Below are 13817 nucleotides of genomic sequence, written 5' to 3'. Positions count from 1 at the left end.
AGTGAAACTATCTGGGAAATGGAGGATTCTCAAGGAACACACCGCTTAGTAAGGAAGAATACAGCTGCATTTTGAATTAGCAGAGATGACAGCAGGAGCAGGAAGCTCCTACACGTAGAGCCAAGGGTAAATGTTAAGGGGAAGCCTATGAAGAGTGTGATAATATTTGGTGTCATGAAAACATATAAGGCATAAGGTAAGAAGCAACAGGAAGTAAAGATTCAAGGACCAGCTTCTTGAGACTGGTCAGTTCATCAATGATCTTGACACCTATGCCAGAAAGCTTCAACTTTATCCTGCAACCGGAACTGCATTTTAAGAGTAGGACATGCAGGGGTGAGTGGAGTTGGAAGCCCTACAGGCAGAAAGAACAGTTGCTATCATTTCTTAGAAATGCAAAATTAGGAACTTGGGTGTGAAGGAGACAGGGCTACATTGTTAGGAATATTTAGCATTTGGTGACTGACTGGAAATGGAGTAGAGACCGTACATGAGAACCTTAATCGGATTCTTAATTCATTGACTGGGTATATGGTAGTGTTATTAAGAGGTCTATCGAGCGTTCACTGGGAGCCCTGTTCTATCACAAACACTGAAACCCTAACACGCCTATCCAACTTGGTTTGTCACACTGCAGCATAGAAGCCGAGAAAACTAAGCAAGGGCAATGTGTTTGTCCTGACACACACCCACAGCTGCAAATGTAAGTTGTCAACAAATGGAAGATGTTTTTCTCAGGAAATTGTTATTAATGATAGATGATAAAGTCTAAATTTATGAGACCTATTTTCCAAAAATTTCTTGGGGAAAAACTGAACTGAGATGCTATACACACACACACAAACACACACATATATATTTAATAAGAACAAATACTCACATGTTTTTCTGCTTACTCCAGTAATTCTGGACAAGTTCATTTGTAAAGCCTGCATCCAGCAAGACTCTATTGATCAAATCTGTGTTACCTAACACAGAAAGAGGATAGCCTCAATTACATCCACATAGTTTCTTCATTAGGATACTAATGAAACAAATACATTCTCTATTTGTAAAAGCAACTTAAGAGTGGATAATATTTCCGTGAATTACAAAATATACCCAATATTAACTTTCTGCATTTTTTAAAATATTAACTTTCTGCATCTTACCTCCCTATTTTTCAGGCTATGGCCAGGATTAATAGAAGAGCCAATTCTAAATGAAAAATACTTTGTAAACTTTAAGAAACATTGAGGAAATAGGCTTCCTCTTTTTTTTTTTTTTAAGTTAGTACGGGGATTCCAAACAATCATAATTTAATGGACAATTTTATATATAAATATAAAACTATATAATATGTATAGTTTTCTGTTTGTATGTTTTGGCCAAGGAACGAAATAACACAGAATCTGCAGATAACGGTCAAAGACCACAGGCTTCAGGTTGTCATTTCTGGAATACCCAAAGGACATCTTAGCCCAAGTTCACAGTTAATGGAGGGACAGATGGCCATGACCAAGGGTCAATTAACAAACATTCTTGAACAAAAACTTCACCTTTTCATTTCTCTTGGATCCTCTATTTTAAGCCCACAAAACTCTGAATAGCTCCAAGTATCCTCTGAAACTTCCCATTTTTTGATAAAATTTCATTTTATTCAGGTAAGGAATAGGGCGTCTTAAGATCTTATTATTACAAGAGGTGGCGAGTAGACTGGAAAACATCTTTGTTGATACTTTTTAATGTATCTTTCACCCAATTTTAAAGGATCAGCTGAATCCATATTTTAGACCTCATTTTAGGAACTATTTTTATCATAGCAGAAAATGAATCACTTTGAAAAACAGTCCATTTGAAAAGTGAAAGATATAATTGCTGCAAATCCTTTTAGGTCAAAGAAATGAGACCATTATTCTAATTTATAATCTAAATCAGCATTGCGAGTTATTTCATAATTGCATTCATATTTTAATTACACTGTAATTTAAAAATATGTCTTGAAATATATCTGCTGCATACATCAAGAGATTATCAGTATTGAGCTCTACCATCTTACACACACATAATCTCATTTTTATATTCTAAAATAATGGTAGATATGAAGAAGATAACAGCTTTATAGCAGAAACATTTATGTAGGAGAATAAATTAAACAGTGAGAATTGTAATTTTTCGGATGGATTAAGTACTTTGATAAAAGCAAAATTAAAATAGCCTGAACCCCTAAAAAAGAAACTATTTAGATTTTAATCACTGATACTTTTAGTTTTATGCACTTTTTAATAACTTGAGCTGAAGCATGATTGACTAAACTACAATATAAAACACTATCAGAGGAAAATAAAAATTTTACAACTACATTTTTAAAGATTTTATTATTAGGGCATGTACAACCTGGAGGGAGGGGCAGAGGGAGAGGAGAAGTCTAATCCCCACTGAGCCGGGATCCCACCACTACTCTCTACTTAGGGCTCTGGGGTTTGCTCTACCCATGACCAGTTTTCAGAGTAGCTCATTCTAATTCTGGTAGCTAATGTGAGTAGTACTAGGAATTTCCTTCATTTTATGAGATAAATTTAAATTTGAGAGATGGCTTCAGTTCACTTTTTATAAGTGAGGATGTGCTTTCTTTAACTCTTCCTGAGGGAAATGATTTCAAAAAAAAGAAAAACACAGGGGCACCTGTGTGGCTCAGGAGGTTAAGCATCTAAATGCGCTTCAGGTCATGATTCCGGGGTCCTGAGATGGAGCCCCATCTGAAGAATGAGCCAGGAGCCTGCTTCTGCCTCTACTTCTGCCTCTTCCCCCTGCTCGTGTTCTCTCTCAAATAAATACATAAAATTTAAAAAAAAATAAAAAAATAAAAAGCACAGGAGGAGAACAAGTGATGATGCAGGGAGGAGGAGGAAAGGACACAAAAGTCAGTTACTGTTACTTTTTATTTTTTTTTCCCAAGTTATATTTATTAAGGAAATTTTTGCCATGCAGTTGGTTTTCCTCTCATTTACCTAGCTCCACTGCATCTTTTCATGGTAGTATTTTTATAGGACATTTTTAGTAAGAAAACAGTTAAGATTTTTAAGTGTTTTAAAAGCCAAGAATCCATTAATTTCTATTAAGTTTTATAGTATGACTGATGTAAATTTCTCTGAAAGACAAATGTAGTGGTTAAAGAATAATTATTAAAATTCCTTTTTACTCCAACTTGTTCCAACTTCATAAAATAGAAGCATCTGTAAATTGATCAGAAGACACTAAGTGATATATTTTAATTTATGCCTTGTTTTTATTCTCATCTTAAAACTGTTTATATAAATTGGAGGATAGAGATCATCAATAAAAACATGTTGTATGTTTTCTTCTGTATAGCAAGAACAATGCAATGAAAAGCCTTCAAAACATAGAACACTGTATCTGAAACTAATGATGTACTTTAAGTTGGCTAATTGAATTTAAAATAAATAAATGAGAAGAGGCTACAGAGTGTGTGTGTGTGTGTGTGTGTGTGTGTGTGTGTGTATCTATCATCAAAATTAAGTTCCTTAAATGTGAAAAGAGCCAAGATAAAGGATACCCTATTTACATTTAAACATTTGTAGGAATATATCACCTGGCTTTGAAAATGTCATTTTCCTTCATAATGAAATAAAAATTCTTTCGTATATAAAAAGTCAAATTGTTACATTTTACCATTAAAAATTTAAACATAAGTCAAGATGCCAGCATGCTAACACACAAATCTGAAGCAAGAGTTGACCACACTGGATACAGTAATAATGACACCAAATAATTACTACAAACCTATCTATACTTACAGGATGGGTTGTTTGGAGTCTTTCTATCAATAAACTCATTGAAATTTAAAAGAAATTCAGTGTTGTTATCTGATATTTTAAGGTCATTGCAGTAATCTCTGAAAAAAAAAATTTAAGACATTAGCTATGAAAACCACAACTTTTTTTTTTTTAAAGTACACAGCCACCAGAGGAAGTAAAAACACTTTTACTACCTCTGTGACTTTGCAAGCTGTTTAATTTCATATTTCCATTTCCTCCTCTGTATAATGGAACAAAACTTGGACAATAAGAGGCGAGTAGTGTGGATAATATATATTAAGCACCTGCCCTCTGGCAACAGGTGCTCAACAAATGTTACCTTTTGTTGTTCTAAATGCACTATTTTCAATGTATGTTGTATATTTGGAGTTTCCATATAGAAATTAACAGAGAAAGTGGAAAATACTCACTAAATATCCAGAATAAACCCATTCCATATTAACATTTTTATGAGAAATTACTGTGTGTGTGTGTGTGTGTGTGTGTGTGTGTGTGTGTGTGTTTTAATAACCTATCGGGGAAAAAAAAAGTGGCATTGATTTACCTATTTGCAAATCTCTAATTCCGGGACTTAATTGAATGCAGAGGCATACTTTCTTCTAGCAACAGCAAGATTCTATTTGGGCACATGAAAAAAAGGTGTTCTCCTAAAGATATGCAGTTGGAAAAGACAGAACTATTTTATATGCTTCCCAAGTATTGTATCTCTTCTTCTTCTTCTTTTTTTTAATAATATACCAAAACTTGATTACTAGTAATTTCTTGGTAGTTAGTTGTAATATGGAATTTGAAGCAATGAACTTTTTGTACTGTTGCCATTAAAATTCAGTGCACTACGTTACATTTTAAATCAACCCGATTTTGCAGCATCATGAATTGGTCATTGGAAAATTTGCAGATCTGCCAAATGACGACACATTTCCCTATAAAACTGAAAAATCACATTCATTATTATCACTAGTCTCACCAGATGACTACGGGGATGCAGTAAATACAAATCCCCCCCAAATTCTTACTTTTGTGTGAAAGCACAGATTTTATCATGAGCAACAAACACTGTTATTTTCTTCAAAGCAGAAGCCTTACTTGGTTATTGAGAAAATGTTCATCGAATACCTAAGTCATTCTGTCAAGTAAAATTCTATTTCCTGAAAAAAGTGCAAGGAGCCCCTATTTTAGCTCTGAATTCAGTCACACAAGTGCTCTCCTTTGAGATAGCCAAGTTACTCTGGTATGCAGCAGGACTCCCACTTCCTTCCCACTGAAGAGTAAAAGACAAGTACTCAAGGGTAAAGTTTCAATAAAACGAATAATTTTTACTGATTCCATCAAGCTATTTTAGAGTGAGACTGGCTTTTCTCCCAGCAAGGAAGATTACAATGGCTACCAGGACCCTTTAGTGTCACTGCCTGGGTTCCTGCTAAGGTGTCCACTCCCCACGGCCTTTCTCCTGTCCTGGCAAATGTCGATGTGAAGAAAAGACAAACATCACCACTGTTTTAGGACCTGGTCGGTTCTCTGAGAGGGCCTCTGGAACCCACAGGTTTTTGAGACCCCCTACTTTGAGAACTGCTATCCTAAGTGTTTTGGAAATTGAAAACAAATAGAAAACAACATAAATGTAAGGTTGTCATTATACTAACTAGGTTAATGCAACATACGGGATAATCAAATATTGAGGACAGAAGTGCAATTGTGTAGTGAACATTTTCAGAGGCAAGACCATCACCTAAACAGAGAGCCTCAGAGAGTAGAAAGAGAACGTCAGAACTTCTTCAAAAACAAACTTAAAAACACACACACACACACACACACACGAAACACAAAACCACAAAACTTCTCAGTTCGTAGAAGTTTTTGTTTTGAGACAGGGTGGAGAAAGTTTGCATGACTGACAGAGCTAAAATGGACTTCCCCCCACAATCAGCTTTAATTACAGGCTATCACATACTGTTCCGTTCCCATTCTAACCCATCTTTGAAATGTCTTTTTCATTTCTGAAAAATAGCCAAATTATTCCATTTCTTAGTCACTTAGACCTTTCATCCCTCTGCATAACTTTTAAAAGTAAAAACAATGCTCTATGCATTTATATTTTACTCAGAGGCACTGGATGTTTTTCCGAGATCAATTAGCCTTTGATAATCAATATACATACTTAGATCTTGAAATAGCAAGGAAGTTTCCTAATCTGTGAAATGGGATAATACTAACTTACTACAGAGTTCTCTGGAGCAGTAAAAATAATCATTCCTGCAAAAGGTTCAACAGATATTGGTTGAGGTGAACGTCACTGTCCCACAAGCTGTAACATTTCCCTTCTCTAGTATTTACTTCTTCTCTAAACACATAGGTAAATTCTACTTTTCCAGTCATACCACAGAAATGGTTCATATGTTAATCCTTGCTGAACTCAACAGTCATTGCTTATAAATTGGGAACTGGAATTCAGAACTACATTTATCCTCTCTCTGAGCACTGGGACTTCTGCCATATTTTCCACACTGTCTAACAGGATAGCTCAGAAAGCCAGCCTGCCCGGTCCACTATTCAATAACTGGGAGAGATGGGTGAAGAAGTTGCCTAGAGAAAAACAGATCGGAGATGGAAGGAGAGTCTTATCAATATATCACATCTAATTTCAACACTTCCTACACCATGTAATGAACCAATATGTTAATATTCTGTGGGGTCTTGTTCTGCCTCTAATATTCTTTCTAGCTAAAACTGGTTTTAGCAGTTTTAAGATGCTCAGTTATATTGGAAAAGGTGTTAAGATTGCAAGTATTTTAATAATCAGTTTTAAAATATTCTTTACATCTTTATAGATTCTACAAACACCGTATATATTTAGTCAGCACCACTGTGTGCCAGGCAATGAGTGGGATGGATGCTGGGTATTGAATGGTGAGTCAATCAGATTGAGTTGTTGCTTTATTGGGGAAAGTAAATGACGTAAAATGGACCGGTGCTCTAGTAAGGGAAATACAGTATTCAATGAAGCAGTCAGCAAGGATGTCTAATCCAGTGAAAATGGTAAGGAAATTCCTAGATCGAGGAGCTTTGAAATTGGGGTTTGGGAAGGGCTGGGTGGGCTGTGCCTGAGTGCAGGCCAAAACAGAAAATTAGTGGATCCAGAGTTAAGAGGCGGGGGGGAAGCACACATAGGAACCAAGAGAAGTTTAATGTGTTTGGAATTTAGAGCAGAGGTTGGCAAACTTTTTGTTCAAGGGCCAGATAATAAATGATTCAGACTCAATGGGCTATAAGGTCTATGCCACAACTCATCAACTCTGCCTTTGAGGTGAAAGCTGCCACAGACTATAGAGCACCAAACCAGTATGGCTGTGTTCTAACAAAACTTTGTATAAAACAGGAGGCTACAGGTTATAATTTGCTGGCCCCAGATTTAGAGTGTAAGGACCACACTGTAAACTGGGACCCAGTAACAGAGCAGCTGAAAGCTACGATATAAGGTACAGAGTGTCACAAGACACTGTTGAGCTATTGGTTCACGTTTAGCAGACGAGAAACATAATTTTATTCACATTCTAGAAACTCTCTCCAGTTACAGAAATGAGACCAGACTGGGAAGTAAAGAGGGCTTTGGGGAGGTAGGGACGTCAAGTAGGAGGCAGCTGTGGTAGCTTAGGTCTGAGAAAGCACTGATCTGGATGAGAAGAAAGGCAGCAGAGTTTTGCAGACACACTTGATATTCATACGATAAATTCTGTTTGGCAAGACTTGGTGATGGAGTAAAAGATATAAAAGAAAGGGAGCAAAGACAAATGCTTAGGAGATGCTGAGCTGAATCACACCAGAGAGATATTCCTGTTAGTTTTCCATAAACATGAATGTCTCCCACTGAAATATGTATGTAGACTAAAGTCTGGAAATATATTGCTTGATCCTATATTATAATGTAATCTCAATAAATGGCATGCCTCCTTTGTCTCTAGACATTATGGCCATTTTGTGGATTTTGAAGGCATTCCCTCAAACTATCGACATCAAATAGATGGGTGGTGTGTGAAGACACAGAAAAACAAGAGGGCCTAAGCTAGCACCCTCATGAAAGAGACTGACTCTGCAGCCCGGGAGGGAGGAAGAACCCCCAAATAGGGTGTCACAAGCAAGAGGAGGCAAAGAATCCCCCAGGATTCAATAGTATCAGACAGTGACGGAAATTCAAGCAGGAGAAGCTGCTAAAGGACAAAGTCACTCATGAAGCCAAAAATACGCTTTGTTAGCAGAGTTTTGTCAAAAAGTATTCCCTCCCAAAATGGTCTGAGTTACTCTTCAATTTTGTGAGCTGTCTTTGGGTTCTTACAGTAATTTCTTTAAGAAGAATAAAATGTGAGAAATTATTGATACACCATTCTAAATCTTTTCTCTTCAATAGTTTAGCCTAGATTGATTGATAGAATTATATTAATTTGATATTATTATATGTGTTTGCTACAGAGTACAAATTAAGAACCAAGGAACAAAGGGAAACAAAGCTGGAGGCATCATAGTTCTGAACTCCAAGTTACATTACAAGGCAGTAGTAATCAAAACAGTCTGGTACTGGCACAGACAGACACAGAGATCGACTGAACAGAACAGAAAACCCAGAAATGAATCCATGACTATATGGTCCATTAATCTTTGACAGAGCAGGAAGTAAGATCCAATGGGAAAAAGCCTCTTCAACAAATGGTGCTGGAAAACTGGTCAACAATATGCAAAAGAAAGAAACTGGACCACGTGCTTACATTAGACCCAACAATAAATTCAAAACAGATGAAAGACCTATATGGGACACTTGAAACCATGTCTCCTGAGGGAAACAAAAGCAAAAATAAACCATCTGGACTTCATCAAAATAAAAAGCTTAGTTTTTATCTAAGGAAAGAAGCCCTCACCAAAACTAATACGCAACCTATGGAACGGGAGAAGATGTTTGCAAATGACCTACGTGGTAAAGGGATGGGATCAAAAATACACGAAGAACTTCTAAAATGCAGCACCCCAAGACAAATAATCCAATTTAAAAACGGGCAGAAGACATGAGTGACATTTTTCCAAAGAAGACACACAGATGGCCAACAGACACATGGGAAGATGCTCAAAATCACTTATCAGAGAAATGCAAATCGAAACTACAATGATGTATCACTTCACACCAGTGTGAATGCTACAATCAACAGCACAAACAGCAGGTGTTGACAAGGATGTGGAGAAAGCAGAACCCTCTTGCTTTGCTGGTGAGAATGCAAACTGCTGCAGCCCCTCTGGACAACTATATAGGGGGTTCCCGAAAAACTTAAAAATAGAGCTAGCTTACAAAATACCTCATTACTAGGTATTTATCCAAAGAATAAAAAAATACTAATTCAAAGAGATACGCCCCCTGATGTTTATACAGCATGATCTACAATAGCCAAATTATGAGACCAACGCAAGCATCATCCACTGACTGATGAATGGCTAAAGAAGCTGTGGTATGTACACACAATAGAATATTACTCAACCATAACGAAGAATGAAATCTTGCCATTTGCAACAACATGGATGGAGCTACACAGAAGCATTATGCTAAGCAAAATAAGCCTAATACTGTATAATTTTACTCAGATGCGGCATTTAAGAAACAAAGGAGAAAGAAAAGAATGAGAGAGGCAAACCAAGAAACAGAGTCTTAACGATCGAGAAGAAAATTATGGTTACCAGAGGGGAGGTGGATGCGGGGATGGGTGAAATAGTCAATGGGGATTAAGGACGGCACTTGTGATGAGCACCAGGTATTATATGGAAGTGGTTAATGACTATATTGTATACCCGAACCTAATATTACACAGTATGTTAACTAACATCAAATAAAAACCTATAAAAAATAAAAGAACGAAGAAAAAAAATAAAAGAACACTTGAGTTATTGAGTATCAAATAATTACATGAAAATAGAGGTAGGGAGAAAGATGTATATTAGGGTTAGAGAAGGGGGATTATAAGAGAAAAAAGAATATTAAAAAGTATGTGAGAAAGTGTCACTATATTAAAATGCTTTTGCAGAGCATTATTAGAACACTCAAAATAAATAAAGCAATTATGATGTTCAGATATTCTAACCTTATGTCTATACACACATATATATCTGTAGATATCTCAGTATATCCCCCAAGTGTATGTGTATATTATACACACATATATACAGAGTATGTTGGTGTCTGTGTACTCACAAAGGCACATACCCAGTTCTTCACTATTGATGGATACCACTGTTACTTCCAATAAGAGCAAAGTCTACCTCTGTCTTACTCACTGATATGTCCCTGGAGTCGGAACATTGCTTAGCCTAGGATGTTGCTTACTGAGTCAATGAACGAATAGAATATAGCTTCAGTTTTAAAGTTATTGCTCCCTTTGGTTCCATAATTCGGCACGGGATTAACTCAGAACTGTGACTGAAGGCTTACTTATCCATACAAGTTATAAAAAAATGAAACAAAACAAAACCAACCTTGGTGCTATGAATGTGTAGCCAGATTCTTCAAAATTATCCGGCTTCAGTGTTTCAGAATCTGCAAAGATAATGTTACAGGATTAGATAAGCCATCCAGAGTATACATCTTGGGTTTCTACGACGATATGAAGGCATTAGAATGATAACCTATTAAGAAAAAACTAAAAAGAGTACTTTATCCTAAAAGGTCCTTGATACTGCATAATCTAATTATAAAATCCACTTTAACTTCATAATAAAAATTAGACCAGTTATATAAGAAAAATGCTGTCTTAGAAGTTTTCCATTTACTAAACATACCATAACCATGGTATCTTTTATGTCAATGTTACATCAGAGTTATTTCATTTAAAATCTCAACATAAAATTTTTATCAATATAACGGTAAAGAAAATGATTTTAATAAACTCATCAATGTCTTTAGTTAGTTAGTAACATTCTTCATATTAGGTATGAATGAGTAGGTGGAAGGATAAAAACACGCAAGTATTTAAGCCTCAAAAAAAAACCTAAATGTGAAATACATTGCATATGAAAACACAAGCATATTCTTTCCACCATTTCTGCTGCTAAGGTTTGAGTGATCATGGAGGAAAATCTAGCAGATGAGAAGCACAGAGGATAATATCCAATAGGAATGGAAATATCAGTGGAAATGTCAAGTGTACTAAACAGAAAGAAATTGAGCAACAAGAAAATACTTGCCCTTCATTTTGCCCTTTTTGGCTGTGAAAATCCATCAGAAAGAGAAAGCAGGGAAACAAAAAAAAAGAGGGTAAAGCAAAGGGGGTCACAAACAATATTTTATTCAATGACTTTCTTGAATAAAAATATTGTGCATAGATCAAAGGTATATTTATGTACAGCTGAAGTCTGGAAAAAAAAGACATCTCTTTGAAGACTGGAAGGTATGTCCTGTCAGTTACTACTAGAGCTCCCTCTCTGTACTGTGGCGATTTCAAGGGTCTATTTTGCAAAGTGTTTAATGCAGGTGCAATGGTGACGATGTTAACCTATATTCAGAAGCATTCACCAACCCTCAAAGACCAACTAGTCATCCCCTCATTTATCAAGTGAAGAACTAGCTCATGCAAAGTTGCTGGTTGTTAAAAAGACCATCATATCTATCAAGTCAAAGTGTAAATATAAGATCCTAAATTTAGCACAATGGGAACAAGGATTGCAGAGAGAAAAAAGAACCAACAGGAGAATAAAAAAAATTACAGTTTACTTAAAGTCAGATATAAAAGGTATATACACACATTTTTTTGTTTTTACTTTATCATAACAAAAAATTTAGGTTGTGAGTAATAGCTGATATACAAAGGATATGATGGTCATTTTACTTTACTAAGTCTAGTCACTAAAAACAAAGATTACTAATGACTTAAAATATGCACTAATGTTAGTAATTACTCCACATTCTAAATGATGCTTTTAAAAAATAATCCATTTGAGTTACTGAAGACATTATTCATTTGGATTATGAGAAGGAAGTTAATTGCCAAACCAAAGCCGAAGACCAAGTAATTTAACTTATTCAAACAAAATAGAAGATGTGGAGCACAATATTATTCTAGCCAAATGCAAAAAAAAAAAAGAAAAAATTAGAAAAAGAAAAGTTAAAGCCTTATTAGCACAGTGCCATGAGTAGAGACCATGTGAAACATTTTGCACCAGCTAGCAGACCCTTAAAATGACAGCAACAGAGAACACAGCACTGCAATGATTCTATGAGCACAAAGCGAGGCAGGGTAGGGTGGTGGGGATGCCAGTGAGACCAGGTACCTGCTCATATTCTATCCACGTAGAATATTTCTTGTTCCTTGCATGTTTGGAATGGGTTAGAATCATTGCTGTAGATTTGGTAGTAACACCTACTAAAATGTATAGGCCTTGGGCATTCTAAAATCTAGACAAATTTATACATCTGATACTAAGAGGTAAATAGACTCTGGGGTCGCTTTCACAGTACTTACATCTGGCCTGAGTTATTGTCTCTTCTATTTTGGCTTTTATATAGTAAAAACTGTAGGTTGGTAATACCAAGGCCAAACTGCAATAGAAACAAGAGAAGCATAAACACAAACAAACAACTTAAAAAAAAAAAAAGACACATCCAGTTAATGGAAAATCCAAAGATCTTCCTCATGGGAAAGAAGAGACATATTACTATGACAAGAAAATGCACTCAGCGAATAGAGTACTTTATTCAGTCTTGCAATCCAGAGTCCTCCAGTTCTCTACATTGTAGGGAATCAGAAGAGACACAAGGAAAATAAGCTACTAAATGTGCCCGCAAATTAGCTGAGAAAGAAATGTCATGTGTACTGTATTTCCAGGAACATGTACAGAAACACTTGGAGTGTTAGAAAAGATGGAGAATATACGGTTACGTTTAAAGAAAATAAATACTATACTAATTGGATACCCCTCTTTCATGAATTATAAACCATGTTCAAGTGCTCTCTGGCAAATGTACACTATTTAAAAATTACAAATGTTTATTACCATTTCTACGACACGATGCATAAAATCATCTGAAAAATACTCCTTTGAGGGTTAAAGACCTCCCACTTTAAGACTATAGTCTTGAAGCAAATTCCCTAGTGTCTGCTGGTAAGAAAATTCAGATCCCCTTACAGCACTAAGAAAGACTGCCTGCTCACCCTATTGGTTCTTATAGCATATAAGACCTTGGAATATTTGATTATTACACAGTTTGAAATAACACAACCGCTTTGCGTGTAATTCTTCTACCCTTGAGAGGGCTAATGTATTTGTGTAGGACATAACTACTATTCCATATCTCCATTTACACTTGCAAATGACTCACTATGCTTTAATACTGAAGGAGAATTACAAACTAATGGTACAAAAAATGAGGGAAGAAGATTCCCAGGGAACTAAGTATTTTCAAAAAGCAAGTCTTGATTAACATGACCAAACAAGACACTCGGTGCTCATTTTTAATATTTACTCTCAAGTTTCATAATGCACAAGCAAAGGTGTGTGTTTCTAGGCTTCTGAGTATTTCTGCCTGTTTGCAGATCTTTTAAATCATTCAAGTTTCATGTTTTCCAGGCTTTTGAGAAGAATGCCCCAACTGTAATCTTAATATCTACTTTTTTTTTTAATTGAAAAACACAGAACAGGGAAAAAAAAATAGAATTTCAGGTTTTCCTTCTTACAACGGTATATGATAGAAATTCACTCTACAAAGAGGGGGGATAAAAGGTTTATTTCCTACGATTTAATTACGCAGTCAAGATAACAAAATGAGTGGATGCTTGTTACCTCCAATTCCCACATCTTTCTCCTTCATTAAGTAATTCATAGACTGTCCTTATGGGAAAAGGTCAGAGAAATAAAATGTTATGTAGATTTAATGAAAATCTCTCCATTCTTTTTATAGGTAACTTCCTTTAAGTGGAGGCAGAGATTAAAATTAAAATAAGCAGTGCAATTAGTCTGAAAGCAAGATGACCTTTC

General features: G+C 35.8%; 1 protein-coding gene across 6 annotated transcripts in view; it reads right to left on the bottom strand.

Moving 5' to 3' along the window:
- Positions 1-13817, bottom strand: part of CACNA2D1 (calcium voltage-gated channel auxiliary subunit alpha2delta 1) — a 514151-nt gene that overhangs the window by 32422 nt on the left and 467912 nt on the right. For 3 of the 6 annotated variants that reach the window (XM_032303892.1, XM_032303894.1, XM_032303895.1), the window contains 5 exons: positions 12305-12381; positions 11031-11051; positions 10323-10383; positions 3798-3895; positions 881-968 (listed from right to left, as the gene is read on the bottom strand). In XM_032303892.1, the coding sequence (XP_032159783.1) occupies positions 881-968; positions 3798-3895; positions 10323-10383; positions 11031-11051; positions 12305-12381 (345 nt within the window). The remainder of the gene's footprint in view (positions 1-880; positions 969-3797; positions 3896-10322; positions 10384-11030; positions 11052-12304; positions 12382-13817) is intronic. The other 3 variants (XM_032303893.1, XM_032303896.1, XM_032303897.1) reach the window with 1 other exon arrangement.

The sequence above is a fragment of the Mustela erminea genome, chromosome 11 (assembly GCF_009829155.1).
Source record: "Mustela erminea isolate mMusErm1 chromosome 11, mMusErm1.Pri, whole genome shotgun sequence".
Taxonomy (NCBI): domain Eukaryota; kingdom Metazoa; phylum Chordata; class Mammalia; order Carnivora; family Mustelidae; genus Mustela; species Mustela erminea.
Note: the sequence above shows the minus strand (reverse complement) of the source record. Positions and strands in the feature narration are given on the sequence as shown.